The sequence below is a fragment of the Mytilus edulis genome, chromosome 2 (assembly GCF_963676685.1).
Source record: "Mytilus edulis chromosome 2, xbMytEdul2.2, whole genome shotgun sequence".
In the NCBI taxonomy this organism is placed as follows: Eukaryota; Metazoa; Mollusca; class Bivalvia; order Mytilida; family Mytilidae; genus Mytilus; species Mytilus edulis.
In genome coordinates this window covers 9,512,996-9,540,063 of record NC_092345.1, presented here as the reverse complement: position 1 = coordinate 9,540,063, position 27,068 = coordinate 9,512,996, and the positions used below count along the sequence as shown (strand labels likewise).

Below are 27,068 nucleotides of genomic sequence, written 5' to 3'. Positions count from 1 at the left end.
GATTGATATTTTAGCAATTTTTTCATTTGTAAAGTGCATAAATCTAGAACAGTAAAAATGACTGTATAAGTGAGTGAGTGTAGAAGTTTCATAACATTTGGTTGAAGCAAACTAAAGTTAGAGGACAGAAACCAACTTTGTGACGTATAGATACTAGATGTACGTACGGATGGACAAGGGTAAATCTTAATGCCCCATTGGCTACAGCAGGGGCATAAAAATGACCTTGTAACAGAAATGATTTTTTAAATGAGAACAGGAAAGAATAAAATAAAAAGAGAATGTATTCATGGGACACAGATACTGCCAATGCTTGCATAAATAAAGGGAAATAACTCAAGGTTGATGCCACCCAAATTGGATATTGATTTGAGTTTTGTGGTAATAAGTATTTTGTATAAGTTTCAAAACATTTGTTTGAGGCATACTTAAGTAAGAGAACAGAAACCAAGATTAAAATGTGAGTGCAGACATACAAAAGAACAAATAGCTGGACAAGTGTAACACTTCATGCTCACCTTGCAGTGGCAGGGGCATGACAAAATAGAGGGACACCCCCATCGCTATTTATAATTTCTTGTCATTCTTACCCTTTTTTCTCCAGAAAGCTTCCTTATAATACATGACTGTTTTGATAATAGATCCCATTGGCATTTTCTGTATCAGTTGTATTTTCTCTCCAGGAAGTGAAGGCTCAAATGATATACTGGATATCAGTGGTGGAGGAATTGCTAGTATCACATAATCTGCCTACAGAAAAAAATATACATAAAGCAATGGCTATTATAACATAAAATTGAGAAAGGAAATGGTGAATATGTCAAAGCGACAACCACCCGACCATAGAGCAAACAACAGCCGAAGGCAACCAATGGGTCTTCAATGCAGCGAGAATTCCCGCACCCGTAGGTGTCCCTCAGCCGGCCCCTAAAATATGCATAATAGTACAGTGACAATGGACGCCATACTAAACTCCGAATTATACACAAGAAACCAAAATTTAAAATCATACAAGACTAACAAAGGCCAGAGGCTCCTGACTTGGGACAGGCGCAAAATTGCGGCGGGGTTAAACATGTTTATGAGATCTCAACCCTCCCCCTATACCTCTAGCCAATGTAGAAAAGTAAAAGAATAACAATACGCACATTAAAATTCAGTTCAAGAGAAGTCCGAGTCTGATGTCAAAAGATGTAACAAAAGAAAATAAATAAAATGACAATAATACATAAATAACAACAGACTACTAGCAGTTAACTGACATGCCAGCTCCAGACCTCAATTAAACTGATTGAAAGATTATGTCTTCATCATATGAATATCAGGTACAATCCCTCCCGTTAGGGGTTTAGTATCATACTATCATAAAATATATGAGAAGAACATAACCCGTGTCATGCCAACAACTGTTTTTTTAGAAATAAATGTGTTTAGTTCCGATGCAAAGACCCTATCAGTGAATCAATGTTAAAGCCAAAATATGCAATCTTTAATGACCTGACAACAGTATCGTAACTATATCCCCTTTTAATAAGTCTATTTAAAGGTTTTGTTAGTTTCTGAGGAGAATACTGACATTTTTGTGCTTTATAAAGAATATTTCCATAAAATTTTGGATGTGAAATACCTGAACGTATAAGATGTCTGCATGTTGAGTTATATTTACGAATTATTTCCTTATACCGGTGATAAAATTTAGTAAATGTTTTGACCAGTTTGTGATATCGAAAACCCTGGTGTAATAATTTTTCAGTAATACATAAATTTCTCTCGCTAAAATCTAATACATTGTTACATACACGAGTGAATCGTACAAGTTGAGATATATAAACACCATAAGATGGTGACAAGGGAACGTCACCATCTAAAAATGGATAATTAACAATAGGAAATGAAAAATCATCTCTTTTATCATAAATTTTTGTATTAAGCTTCCCGTTTATGATATAGATATCAAGATCGAGGAAAGGGCAGTGGTCATTGTTATCATTAGCTTTATTTAAAGTAAGTTCTACAGGATAAATTTCTTTAGTATACATACTGAAGTCGTCATTATTTAGAGCCAATATATCATCCAAATATCTAAAAGTATTGTTAAATTTTTGTATCAAATGTTGTTTTGATGGGTCTTTGCTAATTTTAGTCATAAATTGTAACTCATAACAATACAAAAACAGGTCCGCAATAAGTGGTGCACAGTTAGTCCCCATTGGAATTCCAATAACTTGACGATATACGGAATCTCCAAAGCGAACAAAAATGTTATCAAGTAAAAATTCAAGTGCATAAATAGTATCAAAGCATGTCCAATTGACATAGTTCTTTTGTTTATTGCTACTAAAAAATGATCTAAAAGAGTTTGAACATATGTACTCGCATTCCGACTTTTTAAATGCCCAGTTAATTAGGGATGTGAATTTTTTCTTAATAAGAATATGAGGCAAAGTGGTATATAGGGTATATAGGGTAGAAAAATCAAAACTTTGAACATAATCTGCCTATGCAAAAACATATATATGGCAATGGCTAGTATCACATAGTCTCGTACACAAAAATATAAATAAAGCAATGGCTAGTATCACATAAATTCTCTACACAAAAATATAAATAAAGCAATGGCTAGTATCACATAAATTCTCTACACAAAAATATAAATAAAGCAATGGCTAGTATCACATAAATTCTCTACACAAAAATATAAATAAAGCAATGGCTAGTATCACATAAATTCTCTACACAAAAATATAAATAAAGCAATGGCTAGTATCACATAAATTCTCTACACAAAAATATAAATAAAGCAATGGCTAGTACAGTACATTCCGGATATTTGCATAGCCTATTTGTCAGACTAAATTATGCAATAAAGCGGAGTTTGCTTATATCCGAAATGCCAAATTACAGAGTCAAATAACATCGATAGTGCAGATATCAGTAAAGGAAATCCCTGAAGAAAGATTATGTCCATAATCCACTTACAACATACTGAATGCTTATTTATTCTAATATAAGTTATTTGTCTAGTGTAATACATTTTATTTCATTGTGTATTCTTTCAATAAAGATTATAAACATGTTTTGTTTTAGTTTATTTATGTCCCGACTTTTCCTTTACCTGATATATATCAAATGTGAAAGATTGATGCATAAAATTCTTCAAACAAATATAAATGCCCTGTAATATTTAACAAAATGTAGATCACCCCTACCCGAATTACGAGATTACACATTGGATAATGATCGATAATTAGCAGGCATTATTGTTTTATTAAAAAATATCAATAAAACAACAGCTAGTACCTCATAATCGACCTACACAAAGATATCAATTAGGCAATGGCTAGTATCACACAATCTGCGCGCCTATACAAAGATTTCAATAAAGCAATGACTAAAATAACATAATCTGCCTTCACAAAGATATCAATAAAGAAATGGCTAGTATCACTTAACCTGTCTACACAAAAATATATATAAGTCAATTACTAGTATCACATAATCTGCCTAAAGAAAGACATCAATCAAGCAATGGCTAGTACACCATAATCGACCTACACATTTAGGTATCAATAAAGCAATGGCTAGTACCTCATAATCGACCTACACAAAGATATCAATAAAGCAATGGCTAGTACCTCATAATCGACCTACACAAAGATATCAATAAAGCAATGGCTAGTACCTCATAATCGACCTACACAAAGATATCAAAAAAGAACTCACTAGTACCTCAATATCTGCATTGAATCTGCAATTGCCATTGTAGTCATATGGATTATGCATTTGTATTTCTTATTTGTTTATTGTTTTGTACAAAAATCAGGCCTATAGTTTTTAGTTTGAACATGCATTATGGGTTTTTCTCATTGCCGGAGGCCGTATGATGACCTATAGTTTCCAACTTCTACGCTGTCCTAAGTTTCTGGTGGAAATTTGTCTCATTTTTTAATCGTACCACATATTTTTACCATGATCATTGCCTTAAGAGAACTTAGCAGTTGTGTTTATTTCCAAACCAAAATCATCCATTGCCAATTTATATGTACATGTATTCATAATACTGACCCTTAGAAATGTGTAATAACATCAAACTAACAAGTATCAATTCATTCAGAAAATCTTACTTTGTATGTTTTTCCATTTTGGTTTGTAACTGTTACCATAGAGTCAGTCTGTGTAATGCTTGTGACAGGACTAGACAATCTTACTCGCTCCCCAAGACTTTCAGCAATTTTGTCTGATAACTTCTGACTACCATCTATAAATTTCTTTTCCTGAAAAAGATCACAATCAATCATTATAAATTCTAATGCAACAATGTGTGTATTGTTCATTTAGATTGGATAAAGTCACTTATTTTCATGGCATCAATTGACAATTGATGCTATGGAATGCACAAGCGCAGACAATATATGACAGATTTTAAATTCATGTTTTAACGTTGTTTTCTGTGAGTTTCATTAGAAAGAAATTTGATGGTCGCAAATACTTGTTTACTGTCTCCGCTAAAGTGTTGCCAGTAAACTTAATTTTCGACCATCAAATCACCAATTGATGCTGTGGGAGCTTAAAATATAATACAATTATCGCCTAAGGGAAGACATCAAAAGATCGATTTAGGATAAACCAGGTGCTCCGCAGGGCGCAGCTTTATACGACCGCAGAGGTCGAACCCTGAACAGTTGGGGCAAGTATGGACAAAACATTCAAGCGTGATACAGCTCTGAATTTGGATTGTGATCAAATTTTTGACATTACATGGGTTTTTTTTTTACACAAAACAAATGTCAAGATTTTACAAATCAATTAAAGATTTCTTCTTCAAACTTTTTAAATCTAAAATTAAATAGTTGACACAGCATAGGTTTCTGACACAGAATGAATGTGGTCTAATGAACTTAAAAGTTTTTTTTTGCCTTTGAGCAATTCACTATGCTGTTGAATATTAATCCTCTCAAAAAAATGTTTGAAGAAATTTTCTTTTTATTTATGAAATCTGAAATGAGAAAAATTTAAACCCCCCCTTTTTTCACATCCCCGTTTCCCTTTTTCCAAAACTTACAGATATCAATTCAAATTTCTAATGGAGTTTGCAACAATAACTACTCTTTTAAATACATCATAAAATATTAAAATGTAAAATAAAGTGCTTGTTATCACTGAATGGTAAAGATTGGTTGGTAGTAAAAGTGAATATACATTGTTTATTGTATAAAACAATAAAAAAAACTTCATCAGCAACATTTTATATTGGCAAATTTCCAATGAAGTTATTTACATAAAGTTATTGGCAAATAAAAATAGAAAATGACATCATAGTCATGTCTGGCAAATGTCCAACATACATTATCTAAAAACATTTTAGATAAGATAAGGAAAAAAAGCTTCATCAGCAACATTTTATATTGGCAAATTTCCAATGAAGTTATTTACATAAACTTATTGGCAAATAAAAATAGAAAATGACATCATAGTCATGTCTGGCAAATTTCCAACATATATTATCAACTACTATTCTATACAAAGAAAGATAACTCCAATTGAAAATTAATTGCTATTGCACAATATTGTGCAATTAGATATTTCTTGCTATTGTGCAATACTGTGCAATTGAAAATTTCTTGCTATTGCACAATACTTGATATGGAATCCTGATTTGGACCAACTTGAAAACTGGGCCCATAATCAAAAATCAAAGTACATATTTAGATAAAGCATATCAAATAAGCCCAAGAATTTAATTTTTGTTAAAATCAAACTTTGTTTAATTTGGACCCTTTGGACCTTAATGTAGACCAATTTGAAAACTGGACCAAAAATTAAGAATCTACATACACTGTTAGATTTGGCATATCAAAGAACCCATTTATTCAATTTTTGATGAAATCAAACAAAGTTTAATTTTGGACCCCCATTTGGACCAACTTGAAAACTAGGCCAATAATTAAAAATCTAAGTACATTTTTAAATTCAGCATATCAAAGAACCCCAAGGATTCAATTTTTGTTAAAATCAAACTAAGTTTAATTTTGGACCCTTTGGACCTTAATGTAGACCAATTTGAAAACGGGACCAAAAATTAAGAATCTACATACCTAGTTAGATTCGGCATATCAAAGAACCCCAATTATTCAATTTTTGATGAAATCACACAAAGTTCAATTTTGGACCCTTTGGGCCCCTAATTCCTAAACTGTTAGGACCAAAACTCCCAAAATCAAACCCAACCTTCCTTTTATGGTCATAAACCTTGTGTTTAAATTTCATTGATTTCTATTTACTTATACTAAAGTTATTGTGCGAAAACCAAGAATAATGCTTATTTGGGCCCTTTTTTGGCCCTTAATTCCTAAACTGTTGGAACCAAAACTCCCAAAATCAATCCCAACCTTCCTTTTGTGGTCATAAACCTTGTGTCAAAATTTCATAGATTTCTATTCACTTAAACTAAAGTTATAGTGCGAGAATCAAGAAAATGCTTATTTGGGCCCTTTTTGGCCCCTAATTCCTAAAATGTTGGGACCAAAACTCCCAAAATCAATCCCAACCTTCCTTTTGTGGTCATAAACCTTGTGTTAAAATTTCATTGATTTCTATTCACTTTTACTAAAGTTAGAGTGCGAAAACTAAAAGTATTCGGACGACGACGACGACGATGCAGACGACGACGCCAGCGTGATAGCAATATAGAAGAAGAAGAAGAAGAATTGTTTATTATAGTGCAACCTGAATATAAAGTATATCGTTACATTAAATACATAATATAAAACTTCAGCCAGCCAAATAGGCTTATGATGCACTGTTTGAATCGTTATTTAACATACCTATAATTAAGAGACTTTATCATTGTTCATAAAATTTAGTGTCATGTTATATATATAAGCGAATTGCAAAAAAGATAAGATAAATAATTTCAAATCAAATGATCATAGTGTTAAAGTTCTGATATGATAACAGTCTGCTATAAAATTTGCCTTTCTCTGTATATTTGGGACAGTGGATCAAAAAGTGTATTTCGTCCTCAACGGAGTTTGTATCGCACATCTTACAAGTTCTGCGTTCTACTGGAATGTTTCTAACTCGTCCCTTTTCGATTTCTAAAGGAAATGTCCCACAACGCATACGTGAAATAGAAGATCGCTGACTTCTAGTTAAGCAACGTTTTAGAAAGGTTTCTGTTTCAAATTCTGTTTTAAATAGTTTGTACGTTCTCAGTTTAGGCATTTGCTGAATATTGTTTAACCAAGATTGTTTATGTTCGTTTTCTAAATGCGTTTTCACAGAATTGATTAAGTATGGCGTTATAATATGTTGATTCTCTAGAAAAAATACATCGCTGAGTCCGCATGAATCAAACAGTTTCTTTGCGTGATTGAACCACGTATCACGATATCTGGTAGATATATTTTGATCCCAGACGAAAACTTTACGACATATTCTAGTGTCAGGTAATTTAACTAGTCTACAATAAAGACGCACAATATTGACCTGAATTCTATGATGAACCGGATACCATCCCATATCTCCAGTGATTGCGGGTATCGGCGTTGTTAGACTTACACCGAGAAAAGTACGTATAGCTCTATATTGTAGTCTTTCTAATGAATCATAGCGCTTATGTCCCCACACACCGGATCCATACTCTAGTATAGGTAAAACTGTCGAGTCAAAAATCTTCGTATATGTATCAAAGTCCATTCCATCCATTGCATAGTATTTCGACACAAGTGAACCTAAAGATCTGCTTCCACTGGAAACTAGTTCGTTTGTTGTTTCCTTATAATCCAAATTTTCAGTAATTACAAGTCCAAGATATCTGTATTTCGAGACTGTTTCGAGAGTCATATTGTTTAGCTGGAACTCATAATCATTCTTAGGTTTCGAAGCTTTCCGTACGTGCATTATCTTAGTTTTGTCCGTATTCACTTTAAGTCGCCATGTCTTTGACCAATCGGTTACACAGTGAAGTAATGATTGTAATCCATCTACTGTATCTGAGATCAGTACAATGTCGTCGGCGTAGAGAAGACAGCTTAATGAATCTGTTCCAATGTTAATTCCTTTACCTTAAATTAAAATTTTTGCGGTCGTATAAAAACTTAAATCAAATAGTTTGGGGGTGGGGTGGGGTGGGGGGGGGGGGGGTAAAATTCTGCAAGTTTTGTATATCTTAAATCAATTTTTACATATATCCCTATTGGTCACAACTAATATCCCTATTGGTCAATCAATTTTTCCCAAATTAAGTTAAGAGAGGGGGTAGTGGGTCAGTGAATCAAAGAGCTGAAAGCTCTGAAGAAAAATGACGCCACTGTCTCTAATATTGGGATAGTTTTTATGCAAGTCTTGATTTTCACATACCGTAATTAATAGTTTAACAATGCAACATGTCTCGTAAGCATATAATTGATATTCGTATATGTGTGTGTGTGAAGTGAAGGTGCCAACTGGCTGGTTTTTTTTTTTAAAGACAAATGAATAGGTCAAGACTACCTGAATTGTACAAATAAATACCGTAGAAAGGCTTCTATATTTCTCACTGGTACATAGGCTGTATACGGGTCCGTTCGCGCCCATTCACGTTTGCGCAAACTCATGTTCGCCCCCTTTCACTTTCACACCCTACATGTTCGCAACTAATCTTAATTGGTTTTGTGTTTAATAACTCTGTAAGCAAGTGTTTTCTTATAAGTATAATTGTTGTCATTGTCTCAAAATAAAGTGAGACAGCATTTTTTTTTTGTGTTGAATAAATCTTAATCATGTTTTGGATAGCGTATTGTTAAAGATAATAATAATCCTTTCTAAATAAAGTGGTATTTTGTCAACGTTTTATTTAGCGTTGAATAACTCTTAATCATGTTTTGGTTAGTGTATTGCTATACTTTGTTTCATTGACCTCTTTCATAATGAAGTGAGATTCTGACTATTTTTTTTTCTGTGTGTTGAATAAATTTTATCATGTTTTGGTTATAATAGTGGATTGCTATATTTTGGTTCCTATATTTTATTGTTTCGTTGTTTCAGATCAAAGGGCTTAAAAACAATTATCTTTTGTGTTTTTCCTTTAAAATCTTCAATGTTTTACTCATACCAAGCTATAAATACATTCAGTATTTACACCAAAGCAATTTAAAACAACAATCATGATTTTCCAATTATTCAACTTGAATTTGAATTAAAATTGGGCGCGAATGAGTAGAGTGCGAACGGACCTTGGGTGTGAACGTGCGAGGTGCGAAAGTATTGGGCGCAAACAATCCTGATACCACATAGTCTGAACCCCCTTCTCCCACAAAATATGAAGTAAATTAAAAACAAATTGTTCAGAGAACAATTGAAGTCTTTCCACTAGAAAAGATCTATTTTTATATTGAAATATGAAAAATCAGTTTAAAATGTTAGTTCCTATGGCTTTATGACGTCCTATTAACCTATGACCTTGACCTCAATTTCAAGGTCACAAACCATGGACCTTGAATCAAAATATCCTAGGTCTTTAATATGTTTGGTTAATGAGTACTACCACTTGACGCGTAATTTTAAATGTAAGATGGACAAAAACTCCCTTTTATTGTATGCGCAGCCTTTCAACCAAAATATACAAGTAAGGACATGTCGCAACTAATAATTTATGAAAAATTATTTGTCAAAATGTCATACAGTATTTGAAAAGAAGTGAAAATAAGCCAAAATCAAAATTCATAATATGACCTTGACCTTTGACATTGACCTCATTTTCATTTTTAGTACCAATGACCTCATGAAGACTCTATGTCTCTATCAGTTATGGTTTACCAGTTGAAAATGCATATCGCTTGAATCAAATGAAAAAGGGGGAATAACTCTCATATGGAGTCCCCATAGAGCTATGGTTCAAACGAATATTCTTATCCTAAATATGTAACGAGCAATTTGGTAAAATAAAATCTTTTACGGTTACGAAGGAGAGGTGGCCACAAGAAAAACAGTGTTACAACGTAATGTATTTTGTTATAATTACATTTGATATATGTTTCATTATAATATTTTATTCTGATTGGCTAACTGCACATCACATGTTATTCCTCAAGCAATTGCATCACTCAATAAAACTTTTCATTCATGATAACACGTGGTCCCACAATAAAGTGCACAGATGAATTGAATAAAAAAGTTATAAAATTCGTGTTTTCATGATCCTAGCTAAAAAAAGTAATTATAAGTATTGAATGTTTCTTTTTGTAACCTCATAGGGTTGCAAAAGCGTTGACCGTGTGCACATTTTTAGAATGAAGCGCTTACGCTTACGCGCTTCATACAAAAAGTTCTTCGGTCAACGCTTTTACACCTCAATGAATTTACAAAAAAAAAGCATTCAATACTTAAATGCAGTTGTAAATTTTTAAAGCAAAAAGAGTTAATACTAACTTTCACTTTTTTGGATGTTCATGTACATTTTGTATGTATTTATTTTTCTCAACTACATGAATTTTTTGGTGTATTTTTAATGATATATATGAGTAGTCCAAATAATTATTACGTCTGGCAAGGCTTTTTAAATTTTATTCTGGGACACCTTCCTATGACCACAACATGCACAAGGCTATGTTAATTTTTTTCTGGGACGCCTTCTTAGGAAGCCTTCCTACGAACGTCTTAGGAAGGCGTCCCAGAAAAAAATAAAATAGCCTTGTCAGACGTCATTATTATTTGGACTAATACATGAGATATTGGATATTTTTATGCATTATTTAACCAGTTGAGTCTTTTACAGGATTGTTTGTTTAATGCTGTTTAAACATTACTGAAAAAAAAACCACCTTAAATTTGCTAATTATTTGGCATGAAAGTTTGATTTATTGAAAGGGACTCATAGTTTTCCATTTAATTTTAATAATTGTCTCTTGGTTAAAACAATAGCTTCGTTGTTTACTTTTATACACAACAACATATTCACTTTGGTTTCGTTGTTTACCTAATATTCACTATGTACTTGGTAACAGTTATTAATTAATTGAATAGAAAATATTATAATAAATATTATTGGAAGCCGAATTGACGTCAAATAGGTGCCGATTTGACTAGATGCCAATTTAACCAGGTGCCGACTTGACTTGTACGTTTCAATTCCTCTGCGATCGTTTGCGGTATTTTCTTGAGAAAACCTATTTTCCATCATCAAAGAGAAGAAGAAACTGCTTGAAATGATTCCCGAACGCTTCGTGATTGTTAAAATAAGTTTAATTCACTCAAAAAACAATTTTAAAACTTGCGATGTTTAAACAGGAAGTTTCAAAAGCACGTGTAAAAGAAGAAATTAACCGGTGAGAGTGGAAATCCGTACATAACATATATCCTTATAGTACGACTTTTAAAGCAAAACAGTTTCATCCTTTTGTAAAACAGTCTTTAATATACCTATCACATTAATGTTTGAAGGGTCTTAAGCTTATTCAAACCATATAAGTCGGTATGAAACACCAAAACGGAATGATAATAACCGATTACGTTTTGTAGTTTACAAAATTCTGGACTGGTTCCTGTCAAACTACAACACTTTGTTCGACTGTAGTGGAATACAAACAGAAACCAGTTAGTTTGTAAACTGGTTCCTGGCTGATTACTACACAATGCTCATGCATAATGATAACACAAGCACATTCCAGTTTGTATTGAAATTAGTAAATACGAAACCAAGCGCGGTAGGCAGAGAAATCAGGTCAGCAGTTATGGAACAATGACTGCGTCATTTTCCAAAAACTATGTGAATTAAGTTTTTTTTATCCCACATTGAACTTTTGATGTCGTCCCTAAATAACTGTTAAATGAATGCAGTGTTTTGTCCATTGACATTTTATTTGAACAATGTGCTAAAACAATCTTTTTTCAACTAGCATTATAATTATAATATCCCTCAAAGTAACCTCCAAACTTTAAAATCCATAAACAACTGGATTTTAACCTATATTTTGCACATTGTACACAAAAAAACAACAAGCGATCAATTAGGTATGCCAGACATTGGGGTAGAGAAACCTTAGAATTTCAAATAATTCTACCTTTTATACACATAATGTTTACCAAGGTGTCCAATGTTCAATTGATGCTATCATTGCATAGAAAATACAATATTGTTATCCTAATACTTAAAATAAGAGAGAATGTAAAATTACAAAAAATCTTAACTTTTTTTTCAAGTAGTCACTGAACCATGAAAATGAGGTCAAGGACATTGAACATGTGACTGACGGAAAGTTCGTAACATGAGGCATCTATATACAAAGTATGAAGCATCCAGGTCTTCCACCTTCTAAAATATAAAGCTTTTAAGAAGATAGCTTTCGTCACCGCTGTATCACTATCCCTATGTCGAGGTTTCTGCAATAAAAGTTGCAGGCTCAACAAAAACCAGAGTATCTCACCTGAGCCCCTCCGCTTGTATCAGACATCTTGGCCACACCTCCTCCACTGTGAATATACCATAGTGCAAATAACAGGGATAATTCATGAGGCTCCACACAGTATAATCCTCTTATAAATAAACCTATACTGTCTCTTGCAAATCTGGAAGAATAAGAACACAAATAATACACAATGCCTAACAAATAATACATAACCCTTCACTGTAAATAGTACACAGCATATCACAAATAATACACAATGCTTCACATCTTTGAATCTATTTAAACTTTTCTCACCCCAGATGCTAATAATAACACTCTTTTTTGTTTCATTTTGCTATTCAAGTTTTCAAAAAAGTATAAGAAAAATACCAAACTCAACACATAGCCTCGCGTTCATTTATAAAGATATAATCAAGCGGTGGAGTTTAAAATGTTACAGCCCATTAAAAATTGTTTATACTAGTCAGGTGTATGATTTCAAGTTAAAATGTATTTCAAAATAGTTTCCATCTTTCAATTTCAGAATCAACCTGATATCTGAAAATATCTTGTGAAATCTTGACAAACTTTTGTTTGCATTTTTCAAATTTTGTCTTTTGCATAATCTCACTTCAGAGCAGCCTTCAACAATGAGCAAAACATATACTGTATAGTTAGCTATAAAAGGCTCATGTTTGACATAATGAGAAAAAATCCATTGAAAAATCAACAGCATTGTCTGATTGTTTTATCTAAAAACAATGAAAAACTAGATGTGTCAAAGCAACACGAATTGCCCCGTCTCAAAAAGTTGAAAAATCTGCAATTTCAATAACACATGTGTACACAAACACGATGGTAGTCTCGAAAAAGCTAAAAATCTAGAGGCGTATAGAAAAAAAGTCTGTATAACTGTGATTTTCAACAATTTATCAGAGTCCAAAGCCCATAATTTCAGCAAAAATTAGCCGAGCGGATTGAAACTTAAACTTGATCTGTAACTCATCATGGTTAATTCACATACCAAAATTCAGCCCAATATCTGAAGGCGTTTAGAAAAAATTCTGTATATTATGGTTTGTTGCGGAATTACAGAAATTTGGAATTACAGAACTTTGGAATTACGGACAAGGGTAAAACTATATGGCATGGACAACTTCGTTGAGGGCCCTAAATGTGTGACAAATAGTGTCCCAAGACAACTGCTAAAATAAAGGTTCCTGACTTGAAACAAACACAAAAAGAATGTGGTAGAATCTAACATACTTGTGTAATATCAGCCCAAATCTAGACCAACTGTGTATCAGTAAAACATAAGAATAATTTATAAAAAATATGTGTTTGATTTCATAAAGGTGTAATAATCAGTGAACTCAGCTAAAGCTGCTGGAATTATTAACATGTATTTCATAAAGGTGTAATAATCAGTGAAGACAGCTAAAGCTGCTGGATTTATTAACATGTATTCCATAAAGGTGTAATAATCAGTGAAGACAGCTAAAGCTGCTGGATTTATTAACATGTATTCCATAAAGGTGTAATAATCAGTGAAGACAGCTAAAGCTGCTGGATTTATTAACATGTATTCCATAAAGGTGTAATAATCAGTGAAGACAGCTAAAGCTGCTGGATTTATTAACATGTATTCCATAAAGGTGTAATAATCACAGTGAAGACAGCTAAAGCTGCTGGATTTATTAACATGTATTCCATAAAGGTGTAATAATCAGTGAAGACAGCTAAAGCTGCTGGATTTATTAACATGTATTCCATAAAGGTGTAATAATCACAGTGAAGACAGCTAAAGCTGCTGGATTTATTAACATGTATTCCATAAAGGTATAATAATCACAGTGAAGACAGCTAAAGCTGCTGGATTTATTAACATGTATTCCATAAAGGTGTAATAATCACAGTGAAGACAGCTAAAGCTGCTGGATTTATTTACATGATAACTTATCAGTTGTTCCACTGTTTGTATCCCTGTGCTCAGCTCTTAATAAAATTGCATATCATGGCCTTGTAAAATCAAAAACATTGAACTGGACATATCAGGGATGCCATAATGTATGAACCGACATTGATAAGTCTTCTGGTTTGCTTTTGAAACAAAGAAAATAATTGTTTCTATTGTGCATAATACACAATTACAATCTGATAAATCACTTATCCGGTTGTCTGCATATTGGTATTGTAAAATTTTCGACATTTTTGAACTAACTTGCTGCACTCATTCGCAAAAAAAAAACTTAATATTGTGACTATCAGCTGACATTTTTGGATATCAACATGCATACAACCTGATAATTGGTACATATTCCCTCGTCCGGCTTGTACTACTATTGTTTAACTTACTGTGTCCAGCAAATTTTGTCGAGGAATTCTTTGACAGTCATACAGTCCCATTCTTCAGCCTTTTTTGCCAACCAAGGGGCGTGTTTAGGTACCTGTCAATCATAATACTGTATTAACATTGTAGATCTACTTTATAATATACATGTATACACTATTACATATCATAAATAGATAAACAAGTTCTTCCATAAATTTTATCTTTTACAGGAATATTTGTCCATAGAACATCCACTGGCGCTATAACATTATCTTTAGTAGAGGGTGGTTAAGGGTTATTTTCGGGCAAAGTGTTTTGCCATTTTTATTTCACGTGCTGCTGTGAAAAAGGTTTGTTATTCACCATGTTTTGTGAAATGGGTAAAAAGATCAACATGCAAGAAATTTTTAATTATTCATTCATTATGAAATTCACAAATTTTATTTCACGTCCCCCCCCCCCCTTTTACGCTCATCTTAGTAAACAATGAAATCTTGGTCAATACCCTAATTTTTTAAATATTTCACAAATTTGAAATCAAAGTATGTACAAAGTTTTAAGTTGATTTGACCACAACTAAATGGTTAACACCTTTAACCAATAATCTTATTGGTAAACCAATAAATCTGGGTAAAAAATTTAATTTGGCATATATTTAAAATATTACATCATGATGAGCAACAGTGCCTTGTTTCTGGTAGGTGTAACCAAAACTTCATGGTATAAAACTATTTTGAAACCTAAAGACTAAGTCTTAACTGATTATATGTGAAAGACATACAGACAGATGGACACACATTCCAGAAAACAATCCCCTAGCACTATCATAGACAGGGCATTAATCAGTGTTGGTGTTACAAGGTAAACGAAAATGTTTGATGCCTGCTGTCTCAAAACTGATATGTTGTTCAGTGGTTGTCGTCTGTTGATGTGGTTCATGAGTATTTCTGGTTTCTCGTTTTCTAAAACTTTATAGCTTGCTGTTTGTTGTGAGCCAAGGCTAGTTGGTGTTGATGGCCAGACTTTGATCTATAATAGTTTACTTTTACACATTGTGACTTGGATGGAGAGTTGTCTCATTGGCACTCATACCACATCTTCTTATATCTATTAATAAGCAGAAATGATGTCTATGTTTTGGTAAGAAAACGTCAATATATCACTCATATAAAACAAGAGTGCACATGCTGCAATGTCTCGCCTTCTTTGCTAACCGTTGCTTTTAGGTTAATAATTCTAAATATATAAAACTTTACTACAGCTAACACATAAACTTAACATGATCCAAAAGAATGAGGTCAAGTTCATATACACATTACAATCATTCCATACACCAAATATAGTTGATCTAGTGCTGGTAGTATCTGAAAAACAGACCAAAACACAAAAAGTTAACTTTCAACAATAAACTGTATAAATGAGGTCAAGGTCAGATGACACCTGCCAGATGGACATGTACACCAAATATAGTAGACCTATTGCTCATAGTATCTGAGATATAGAATCGACCACAAAAGCTTAACTTTGTTTACTGATCCATGAAATGAGGTCAGGTCAAGTGAAAACTGTGACAGGCATGAGGACTTTACAAGTAAGTACATACCAAAAACAATTAGCCTATTACTCATAATATGGGAGAAATATTTTTACTAAAAATCTTAACTTTTTTTTCATGTAGTCACTGAACCATGAAAATGAGGTCAAACAATGAACATATGACAGCTGGAAACTTTACAACATTAGGCATCTATAAACAGAGTATGAAGGATCTTCTGAAACATTTAAGCCTTTTAAGAAGTTTGTAAAGGTTGCTGCTTCCACCACTGGATCACTATCCCTATGTTGAGCTTTCTGTGACAAATTTCCCAGGCTTGACAAAAATCATTTCTTCTTTTTGCGATTTAAAACCAGATGCTCTGCAGGGTGCAGCTTTATACGACCGCAGAGGTTGAACCCTGAACGGTTGGGGCAAGTATGGACACAACATTCAAGCTGGATTCAGCTCTAAATTTGGATTGTGATTAAATAGTTGACACAGCATAGGTTTCTGACACAGAATGAATGTGGTCTAATGAACTTAAAATATTTTTTTTGCCTTTGAGCAATTCACTATGCTGTTGAATATTAATCCTCTCAAAAAAATGTTTGAAGAAATTTTCTTTTTATTTATGAAATCTGAAATGAGAAAAATTTAACCCCCCCATTTTTTTCACATCCCCCTTTCCCTTTTTCAAAAACTGATCTCAATTCAAATTTCTAATGGAGTTTGCAACAATAACTACTCATTTAAACACATCATAAAATATTAAAATGTAAAATAAAGTGCTTGTTATCACTGAATGGTAAAGATTGTCTTAATTCATCAGTTGGTAATAAAAGTGAATATACATTGTATATTGTATAAAACAATGATTTAAGTTGATTCAACTATGATTCTGGACAAAGAAAGATAACTCCAATTGAAAATTTCTTGCTATTGCGCAATACTGTGCAATTGAAAATATTTGCTATTGCACAATACTGTGCAATTGAAGATTTCTTGCTATTGTGCAATACTGTGCAATTGAAAATTTCTTGCTATTGCACAATACTGTGCAATTGAAGATTTCTTGCTATTGCCGAATACTGTGCAATTGAAAATTTCTTGCTATTGCACAATACTTAATATAATAATTTTGGATTCTGATTTGAACCAACTTGAAAACTGGGCCCATAATCAAAAATGTAAGTACATGTTTAGATTCAACATATCAAAAAAGCCCAAGAATTCAATTTTTGTTAAAATCAAACTTAGTTTAATTTTGGACCCTTTGGACTTTAATGTAAACCAATTTGAAAACAGGACCAAAAATTAAGAATCTACATACACAGTTAGATTTGGCATATCAAAGAACCCCAATTATTCAATTTTTTATGAAATCAAACAAAGTTTAATTTTGGACCCCGATTTGGACCAACTTGAAAACTGGGCCAATAATCAAAAATCTAAGTACATTTTTAGATTCAGCATATCAAAGAACCCCAAGGATTCATTTTTTGTTAAAATCAAACTAAGTTTAATTTTGGACCCTTTGGACGTTAATGTAGACCAATTTGAAAACGGGACTAAAAATTAAGAATCTACATACACAGTTAGATTCGGCATATCAAAGAACCCCAATTATTCAATTTATGATGAAATCAAACAAAGTTCAATTTTGGACCCTTTGGGCCCTTATTCCTAAACTGTTGGGACCAAAACTCCCAAAATCAAATCAACCTTCCTTTTATGGTCATAAACATTGTGTTTAAATTTCATAGATTTCTATTTACTTATACTAAAGTTATGGTGCGAAAACCAAGAATAATTTTTATTTGGGCCCCTTTTTGGTCCCTAAATCCTAAACTGTTGTGACCTCAACTCCCAAAATCAATCCCAACCTTCCTTTTGTGGTCATAAACCTTGTGTTTAAATTTCATTGATTTCTATTTACTTCTACTAAAGTTATTGTGCAAAAACCAAGAATAATGCTTATTTGGGCCCTATTTTGGCCCCTAATTCCTAAACTGTTGGAACCAAAACTCTCAAAATCAATCCCAACCTTCCTTTTGTGGTCATAAACCTTGTGTCAAAATTTCATAGATTTCTATTTACTTAAACTAAAGTTATAGTGCGAAAACCAAGAAAATGCTTATTTTATCCCTTTTTGGCCCCTAATTCCTAAAATGTTGGGACCAGGGTTTCCCCTGGATCAATTATTTTTTTCGCCATCTCTTTCGCCAAAACAATATATTTTTCGCCACTTTATTATTTATTTTCGCCAAGTAACATAACTATATTTTTCGTTTAAAATTTACCTTTTTTTTACAACCCCCCCCGCCCCCCCCTTTCCCTTAAATAAGTTGATTTTGCCCCATTGTGTCTATGATTATTCTCTCAAACTTATTTTAAAGTCTACTTTTTAATGAATAAACACTAAACATTTACTTAAAAAACAACAGATTTTTTGAATTTAAAAGGGAAAAATATTCATTGTTTTTTAAACAACTTTTCTAGGGAAAACGGTAGTAGTAATTTTTCCCAGCATTAGGTTGGCCTTTTGTGTACCCAAGGCAGGTGAAGGAAGTCAAATTATGAGCGCTGTGATTGGATGTAAGGGTACAATATATTTTTTATTTATAAGAATAACTGCAGTGTGTATATTTACAATATAAATTTTGAAACCTATTGAAATATTTTCTAGAGAATTATTCGAAAAGACTTGCAAAATTTCATAAATTTGGTGCAAAATGACGGTGGGCATGGATAACATAAACAAGCTCCGTTGGAAGTTGGTCATGATACTATTTGGCTTTAATAACTAAAACAGAATAATAAAGTACTAACACAACATATAACTGTTTTATCCAGGTTTTTATCTTAAAAAGTGGTAAACTTAGAAAATGTTAATAGTGTCGCCTATGGCAGAATAAATAGTACCGTTTTCCCTTCTAAATGAGGGGCCACTATACTTTTATTAATAAAGAAGATATAAATAAGTCCTGAAATATAACAAAATTAATGGACATTTTTTTATCATATAATACCAGTATAGTTCGTAGGGAAAGTTTCTTTAAAAGGAAAAACTAATGTGCCGTTTTGTACTAAGAAGTGGTTTTTACAATAAACAAAAGTTTTTTCACATGAAATCACATGATATTGATCCCTCATTCCATGTGTAGTCATTACATTGAAGGGTTACTCTCATTTTCGAGGGGTTGTTCCCAACCTTTTTGATAGATTTCTTCATAACGACAGTTTTCTTTTATTGACCATCGTAAATGAAAAAGTTGAGACGTAAAACTATGCTTGAAACACGTGTGTCACTCAAACGACTTTAAAGTAGTCTCCCTAATCAATTGCCTATATTAAAGTCAAAGGATAATTAAAGTTTTAAATCAGAGATTTTTCTTGCTTTGAACATTTTTCCTCACAACAACAGCTTTCTTTTCTAAACTATCTTCAAAAGGAGAGGAGACGTCAAAAGTTTGCTTCAAACACCTGCGTCGCAAAGTGGTAAATAAATTCTGTATGTGACATTTAGCGGAAGCCATTTAACCATACCATTTTGTCAAACAGTTCAATTAACACCTTTATTAATTAGTCCTTTGTTGTCGATAGCGATTAAACGCAATCAGCTGTTTATTGATTTTCTGTCCAAATCTTAATGAGGTCAAGGTGAATTCCGAGTATTGTCTGATCCGGTTAAGTCTGAGAATCTCGAAAAAAAGTAAATAAACAAGATGGAGGAAAATAAATCGTTATATATATTTCTTTTGCCAAATTCTTTCGCAAATGACGAATTTTTATCGCCAAAATTATTATTTTTTCGCAAATTGCGAAAATGGCGACAGCCAGCGGAAACCCTGGTTGGGACCAAAACTCCCAAAATCAATCCCAACCTTCCTTTTGTGGTCATAAACCTTGTGTTAAAATTTCATAAATTTCTATTCACTTTTACTTAAGTTAGAGTGCGAAAACTAAAAGTATTCGGACGACGACGACGACAACGACAACGACGCCAATGTGATACCAATATACGACCAAAAAATTTTCAATTTTTGCGGTAGTATAAAAAATACAAACTTTCATACAACAGAGTAATGATAAATAATAAAATGATGTCAGCACACATGATGGGCCACAAATTTTGTCAACACAGAACATTAAAAACTAGAGGCTCTCAAGAGCCTGTATTGCTCACCTGAGTCTACTTGGGTTTTTGAAATCATATAAAAAAAGTGGTTCTCTAAAAGAAGTCATTTGTATGCATTTCCCATAGGATCCTATGTTAAACTAAGTCCCCTGCTGGCGGCCATATTAGATGATGGATCTGCTACAAAGTTACAACACTTGGTCATCATCTCATAAGGAACATTCATACTATGTTTGGTTTCATTCCATTCAGTGGTTCTCTAAAAGAAGTCATTTGTATGAATTTCCCATAGGGTCCTATGTTAAACTAAGTCCCCCACTAGCGGCCATCTTGGATGACAAATTGGCTACAAAGTAACAACACTTGGTCAGCTCCTCATAAGGAACATTCATGCTATGTTTGGTTTCATTCAATTCTGTGGTTCTCTAAAAGAAGACATTTGTATGTATTTCCCATTGGGTCCTATGTTAAACTAAGTCCTCCACTGGCGGCCATCTTGGATGATGGATCGGCTACAAAGTAACAACACTTGGTCATCACCTCATAGGGAACATTCATACTATGTTTGGTTTCATTCCATTCAGTGGTTCTCTAAAAGAAGTCATTTGTATGCATTTCCCATAGGGTCCTATGTTAAACTAAGTCCCCCGCTGGCGGCCATCTTGGATGATGGATCGGCTACAAAGTAACAACACTTGGTCAGCACCTCATAAGGAACATTCATGCCATGTTTGGTTTCATTCCATTCAGTGGTTCTCTAAAAGAAGTTCAAAATGTAAAATGTTAACGACGACGACGACGGACGACAGACGACAGACGACAGACGACGGACGCCAAGTGATGAAAAAAGCTCACTTGGCCCTTCAAAAAGTTAACAATTAACAAGAAGAAGAAAAAAAACCCACATATTTATCTACACACCTGGATTGCCATGGATTCTATAGTTCTAATTGCATGGTTTAAATCTAGTAGAACAAATGGGTTTGTTACAGGTGGTATAACTCCTTTATACTTGTACCAACAATTCTGTTCAAATAAAAAGAAGTAATAAGATAAGCAATCAACTGTTATCCATGAAAGTTAAACTAGAGGCTCTAAAGAGCCTGTGTCGCTCACCTTGGTCTATGTGAATATTAAACAAAGGAAGCAGATGGATTCATGACAAAATTGTGTTTTGGTGATGGTGATGTGTTTGTACATCTTACTTTGCTGAACATTCTTGCTGCTTACAATTATCTCTATCTATAATGAACTTGGCCCAGTAGTTTCAGTGGAAAATGTTAGTTAAAATTTACAAATTTTATGAAAATTGTTAAAAATTGACTATAAAGGACAATAACTCCTTAGGGGTCAATTGACCATTTCCGTTATGTTGACTTATTTGTAAATCTTACTTTGCTTAACATTATTGATGTTTACAGTTTACCTCTATCTATAATAATATTCAAGATAATAACCAAAAACAGCAAAATTTCCTTAAAATTACCAATTCAGGGGCAGCAACCCAACAATGGGTTGTCAGATTCATCTGAAAATTTTAGAGCAGATAGATCTTGACCTGATAAACAATTTTACCCCCATGTCAGATTTGCACTAAAGGCTGCGGTTTCAGAGTTATAAGCCAAAATCTACATTTCACCCCTATGTTCTATTTTTAGCCATGGTGGCCATCTTTGTTGGTTGGCCGGGTCACCGGACACAATTTTTAAACTAGATACCCCAATGATGATTGTGGCCAAGTTGGTTTAATATGGCCCAGTAGTTTCAGAGGAGAAGATTTTTGTAAAAGATAACTAAGATTTACGAAAAATGGTTAAAAATTGACTATAAAGGGCAATAACTCCTAAAGGGATCAACAGACCATTTTGGTCTTGCAAAATTATTTGTAGATCTTACTTTGCAGAACATTTTTGCTGTTTACAGTTTATCTCTATCTATAATAATATTCAAGATAATAACCAAAAACAGCAAAATTTCCTTAAAATTACCAATTCAGGGGCAGCAACCTATCAACGGGTTGTCCAATTCATCTCAAAATTTCAGGGCAGATATATCTTGACCTGATAAACAATTTTCCAACGATAACAGATTTGCTCTAAATGCTTTGGTTTTTGAGTGATAAGCCAAAAACTGCATTTTACCCCTATGTTCTATTTTTAGCTATGGTGGCCATCTTGGTGGGTTGGCCCGGTCATCGGACACAATTTTTAAACTAGATACCCCAATGATAATTGTGGCCAAGTTTGGTTTAATTTGGCCCAGTAGTTTCAGAGGAGAAGATTTTTGTAAAAGATGACTAAGATTTACGAAAAATGGTTAAAAATTGACTATAAAGGGCAATAACTCCTAAAGGGGTCAACAGACCATTTTGGTCCAGTTGAATTATTTGTAGATCTTACTTTGCTGAACATTTTTGCTGTTTACAGTTTATCTCTATCTATGATAATATTCAAAATAATAACCAAAAACAGCAAAATTTCCTTAAAATTACCAATTTAGGGGCAGTAACCTATCAACGGGTTGTCCGATTCATCTCAAAATTTTTACAGCAGATAGATCTTGACCTGATTAACAATTTTACCCCATGTCAGATTTGCTCTTAATGCTTTGGTTTTTGAGTTATAAGCCAAAAACTGCATTTTACCCCTATGTTCTATTTTTAGCCATGGCGGCCATGTTTTTTGATGAAATGGGAATTAAAACACAAACTTTATTCTAGATACCCTAGGAATCAATCAGATGAAGTTTGGTTTGAATTTGTTCAGTAGTTTCAGAGGAGAAGATCTTTGAAATAGTTTACGACGACGACGACGACGGACGGACGACGACGACGGATGCCAAGTGATGGCAAAAGCTCACATTTCCTTTTAGGAAAGGTGAGCTAAAAAGACAATTAAGTTAAATAACATCTTGGCTTTCAATTTATAAATTTTGCTCAGTTCCCTGAGTACCAAATTTGGGCTCAAAATATCAAATCCAGTATTTTTGATTGGTTGAATTCTGAGTCTGAGTGCAATAATGGTACATGTATTTCTATTGTTTAAGACACCAAGGCCTTACTGGTATTGTATACTAAGTGTTTCAATTTGGCCATTTCTACAAGTTGCTGAAAGTTTTCATTTTTTAAAAACTTTGCATTGAATACACATCTTTTCTATTTGTTATAATAACAATAATAACATTTGCCTTCTTTATATAAAGTTTGGTTGTCAGATCAAATAGTCAAATATTTGTTTACAACTGCAGAGAATCTAGTCTAATAAGTTGCATTAATAACAACCTCACAATAATTTCAGAAATTACAGTATATAAATATACCACCATAATTACTTTGAAGTTAAGTACAGTTTTCTCCATGTCATTCACATCATAAAACTTGAGCCCATATTCCTCTGACAGACTATATACATTATCTTGAGTTGGTCCTACATAGGCGCCACCAAGGTCTGACTTACCATGGATGGGGTCCTAAAATACATAAAAATTACATGGTGAAAAGGAGTGAAAATTTTGTTTCAGAAATATTTCTTATTTGCAACCTATAATACTTTTAATGTAATAATATTATAATGATCATGATCATGATGAATGGCTGTTTAATGTCCAGTGGCATATTCAATGCATATTAAGGATAAAAATATGGTAATGTGTAGTAAACGTGATATAAATATGAACCCTTCTTTGCACTAAACCAAAATCCAGGGCAAGATTTTAACCTACTAGCGCACATGGTAAAAATATGCAAGAAGACATTGGATGTTTGGATATGTACTGATGAATATTTTAGCCTTAGACCCGTAACTTTTAATTTGTTATTATTGGCTTTGAACATATACATAGCACTAAAAATAAAATAACGAAACACAAGAAGACAGCTACTGAGAACAATTACTATGTATCAAGAAGTCCTTTTCAGCTGACTTTTATTGTTTGATCTTTTGTGTTTTGTTACATTACTGTCCCAGGTAAGGGGGAAGGTTTGGTACCAGTAAACTAGTTTAACCCTGCCACATTCTGTGCCGTTCCTTAAGTTAGGGACCTGTAATTCAGTGGTTGTGTTTAACCCTGCCACATTCTGTGCCGGTCCTTAAGTTAGGGACCTGTAATTCAGTGGTTGTTGATGTATATCATATTTGTTTATTTTGAGCCTTTCGTTTTCCTTTTTGAGGTTGTTTTACATTTGACCTTTGGCCTTACATAGCTTACAATGCATATTAGGGTTTTACTCCTTCTTAAATGCCTTATGGTGAACTATTTTGTCATTTTGTCTCTGGTGGAAAGTTGTCTGGCAATTATACCAAATCTTCTCAATATTATACATGTTCCCTTTAATACCTGGACACATTTTTCCATCCAATCTTTCCTTTTCTATTTAATTCTGTATGCTTAATTGAGAAACATCAAATACCAATTTCAAAGTACATAAACTATAAACCCCCTCTGGACACACTTAAGGAGAGCATGCTACATGTACCACTTTGTTTTACTATATAACTATATTTAAGACTTACATCAATTGTACACGTTCTGCCTCCAACTCTGTCTCTTGCCTCTAAAACAGTAACTTCCATACCATTCTCTATCAAAAACTTAGCTGCAGTTAGTCCTATTTCAAATATATCCAAAATACATTATTTTTATGACTACAACATGTACAATGATGTACTGTGATGTACACAAATTTTCATTATACATGTTTAAACATGCTAAATGTCCATCTTATTTCAGGAATCATTACCACTGGTGATCACTGGTTATGGTTGGTCTTATAATACATGTATCTTAACAGATTTATACCATTTACATTTGGTAATAGTAGCAGATCTTTAATCCTTTTTCATTAATCTTTCAAATTTGAAATTTTTCATAAACATGCAGAGTAGTGTAGACATGATCGACCACTTGTTGATGCTTGATATTATTTCAAGATATTTTTTGTTTTTCTATGTTGCTGTCTCATTGACATTCAAACTTTTATTTGTCCATTTGACTTCTATATATTAATTTGCAGAAAAAAACATGTTAGAAATCTACTTTTTTCCTATTAATATTTTTCTTGGTGTATGTTCACTATGTTGATATATAATAAATGCAAACTCTTGACTATTAATTTCATGATTTTTGGTCCATAATCAAAAAAGTTTCTCATTAGGTCTTTATCATAAATTTTATGTTTTGAAGTGTTGATCATGATCACCATGTAGTAAGCGTGAATAGTGTAATTATGGCCTTGAAAACTGACCGTGCAAGGGCTGTATAGCCAGCCAAGGTTGTTAAAAACTTCCATTAGTTGTTGAAAATGATCCTCACATTATAATTTTGATTATTGATTTTATATCATTTTAAAAATATGAATACACAGTATACATGTAAGTATAAGGCTGGAGAAGGGCCGGTGAGGAGTGAACTCGATCTTAGCTTCTTGCTTAAATCCATGCCGTGAGTCACAACTGAGTTTGATGATCTGGGTCGCATTACCCATGAAGGTGTTGGTACTATTACTGTTGTAACTGGTAATTGAATGCTTTAAAGTATATTGAAATAGTTGACAATTTTGTTTATTTGATCGTCATTTCCCTGCTGACAATTACTACTTCGTACTTTATTTGGCCCTTTTAAACTTTTTTGGATTCGAGCGTCACTGATTCATGAGTCTTTTGTAGACGAAACACGCATCGGCGTATATACAAAATTTAGTCCTGGTATCTATGAGTTTATTTACATATACCAAGATGACAATGCCCCGGTTCATAGAGTCAAAATTGTGAAAGAATACTTGGAACAAAATCAACTTCATGGAATGGCCAGGGACGAATATCAGGTCCGTTCGCGCCCAATACACTTTCGCACCCTACATGTTAGCACCTTGCTCATTCGCACCCAAGGTCCGTTCGCACTCTACACGTTCGGGCCCAATTGTAATTCAAATTCCAGTTGAATAATTGAAAATTCATGATTGTTGTTTTAAATTGCTTTGGTGTAAATACTGAATGTATATATAGCTTGGTATGAGTAAATTGAAGATTTTAAATAAGAAACACAAAAGATAATTGTTTTTAACAGCTTGGTCCCTTTGATCTGAAACAATGAAACAACAAAATATAGCAATACCCTATTACAGTGAAACCTGTATAAACCGGCTGGCTACGGGGCTATAAAAAAGAACCGGTTTGGACAGTGAGCCGGTTTATTCAGGTTTCCGTTTTGACCGGAAATAAATGAATTGGGGCGTCTGTGTTTTACATATCCTCGTTTGTCACAAATAGACCTCGCTAGCATCAGTCTTCAACTTGTCTATTTCACTTTCACTCTGTTTTTCATTTGCATCATAATGCTCGCATTGTTTGGATTGTAACACGAGAGTTTCGTTGGTATTGCCGATTTGAAAGCAGAATATTATCAAACGAAATTTCATTGCTATCGAAACATTGTCGTACAGTTGATTGTTGTCACCCGGGTGTTCTTCATTATCAGGGTCATTAGTTTAGGGGTTCATAACAGGGAACCTAGGATTTCGTAAACACGATGTAAATTTCTTACTCTGCGATTTGAAAAAAAATATCCAAGTTACTACTTAAGTTCAATCCAAGATATATTCAGCGTGTCTTTTAGTTTAATTAACATGTTTATTGTGTTTTAATATATAATACAGCTCACCACTGGACGACTGTAAGGTCACAGTTTCACACCTGGCTA

At 33.2% G+C, this 27,068-nt stretch overlaps 1 protein-coding gene across 1 annotated transcript in view; it reads right to left on the bottom strand.

Moving 5' to 3' along the window:
* Positions 1-27,068, bottom strand: part of LOC139510101 (amine oxidase [flavin-containing] A-like) — a 69,689-nt gene that overhangs the window by 41,543 nt on the left and 1,078 nt on the right. Inside the window, exons 2-8 of the mRNA XM_071296356.1 lie at positions 24,884-24,978; positions 23,703-23,840; positions 21,294-21,398; positions 14,721-14,812; positions 12,405-12,546; positions 4,125-4,274; positions 591-750 (exon numbers count right to left, since the gene is read on the bottom strand). Coding sequence (XP_071152457.1) covers positions 591-750; positions 4,125-4,274; positions 12,405-12,546; positions 14,721-14,812; positions 21,294-21,398; positions 23,703-23,840; positions 24,884-24,978 — 882 coding nt within the window. The remainder of the gene's footprint in view (positions 1-590; positions 751-4,124; positions 4,275-12,404; positions 12,547-14,720; positions 14,813-21,293; positions 21,399-23,702; positions 23,841-24,883; positions 24,979-27,068) is intronic.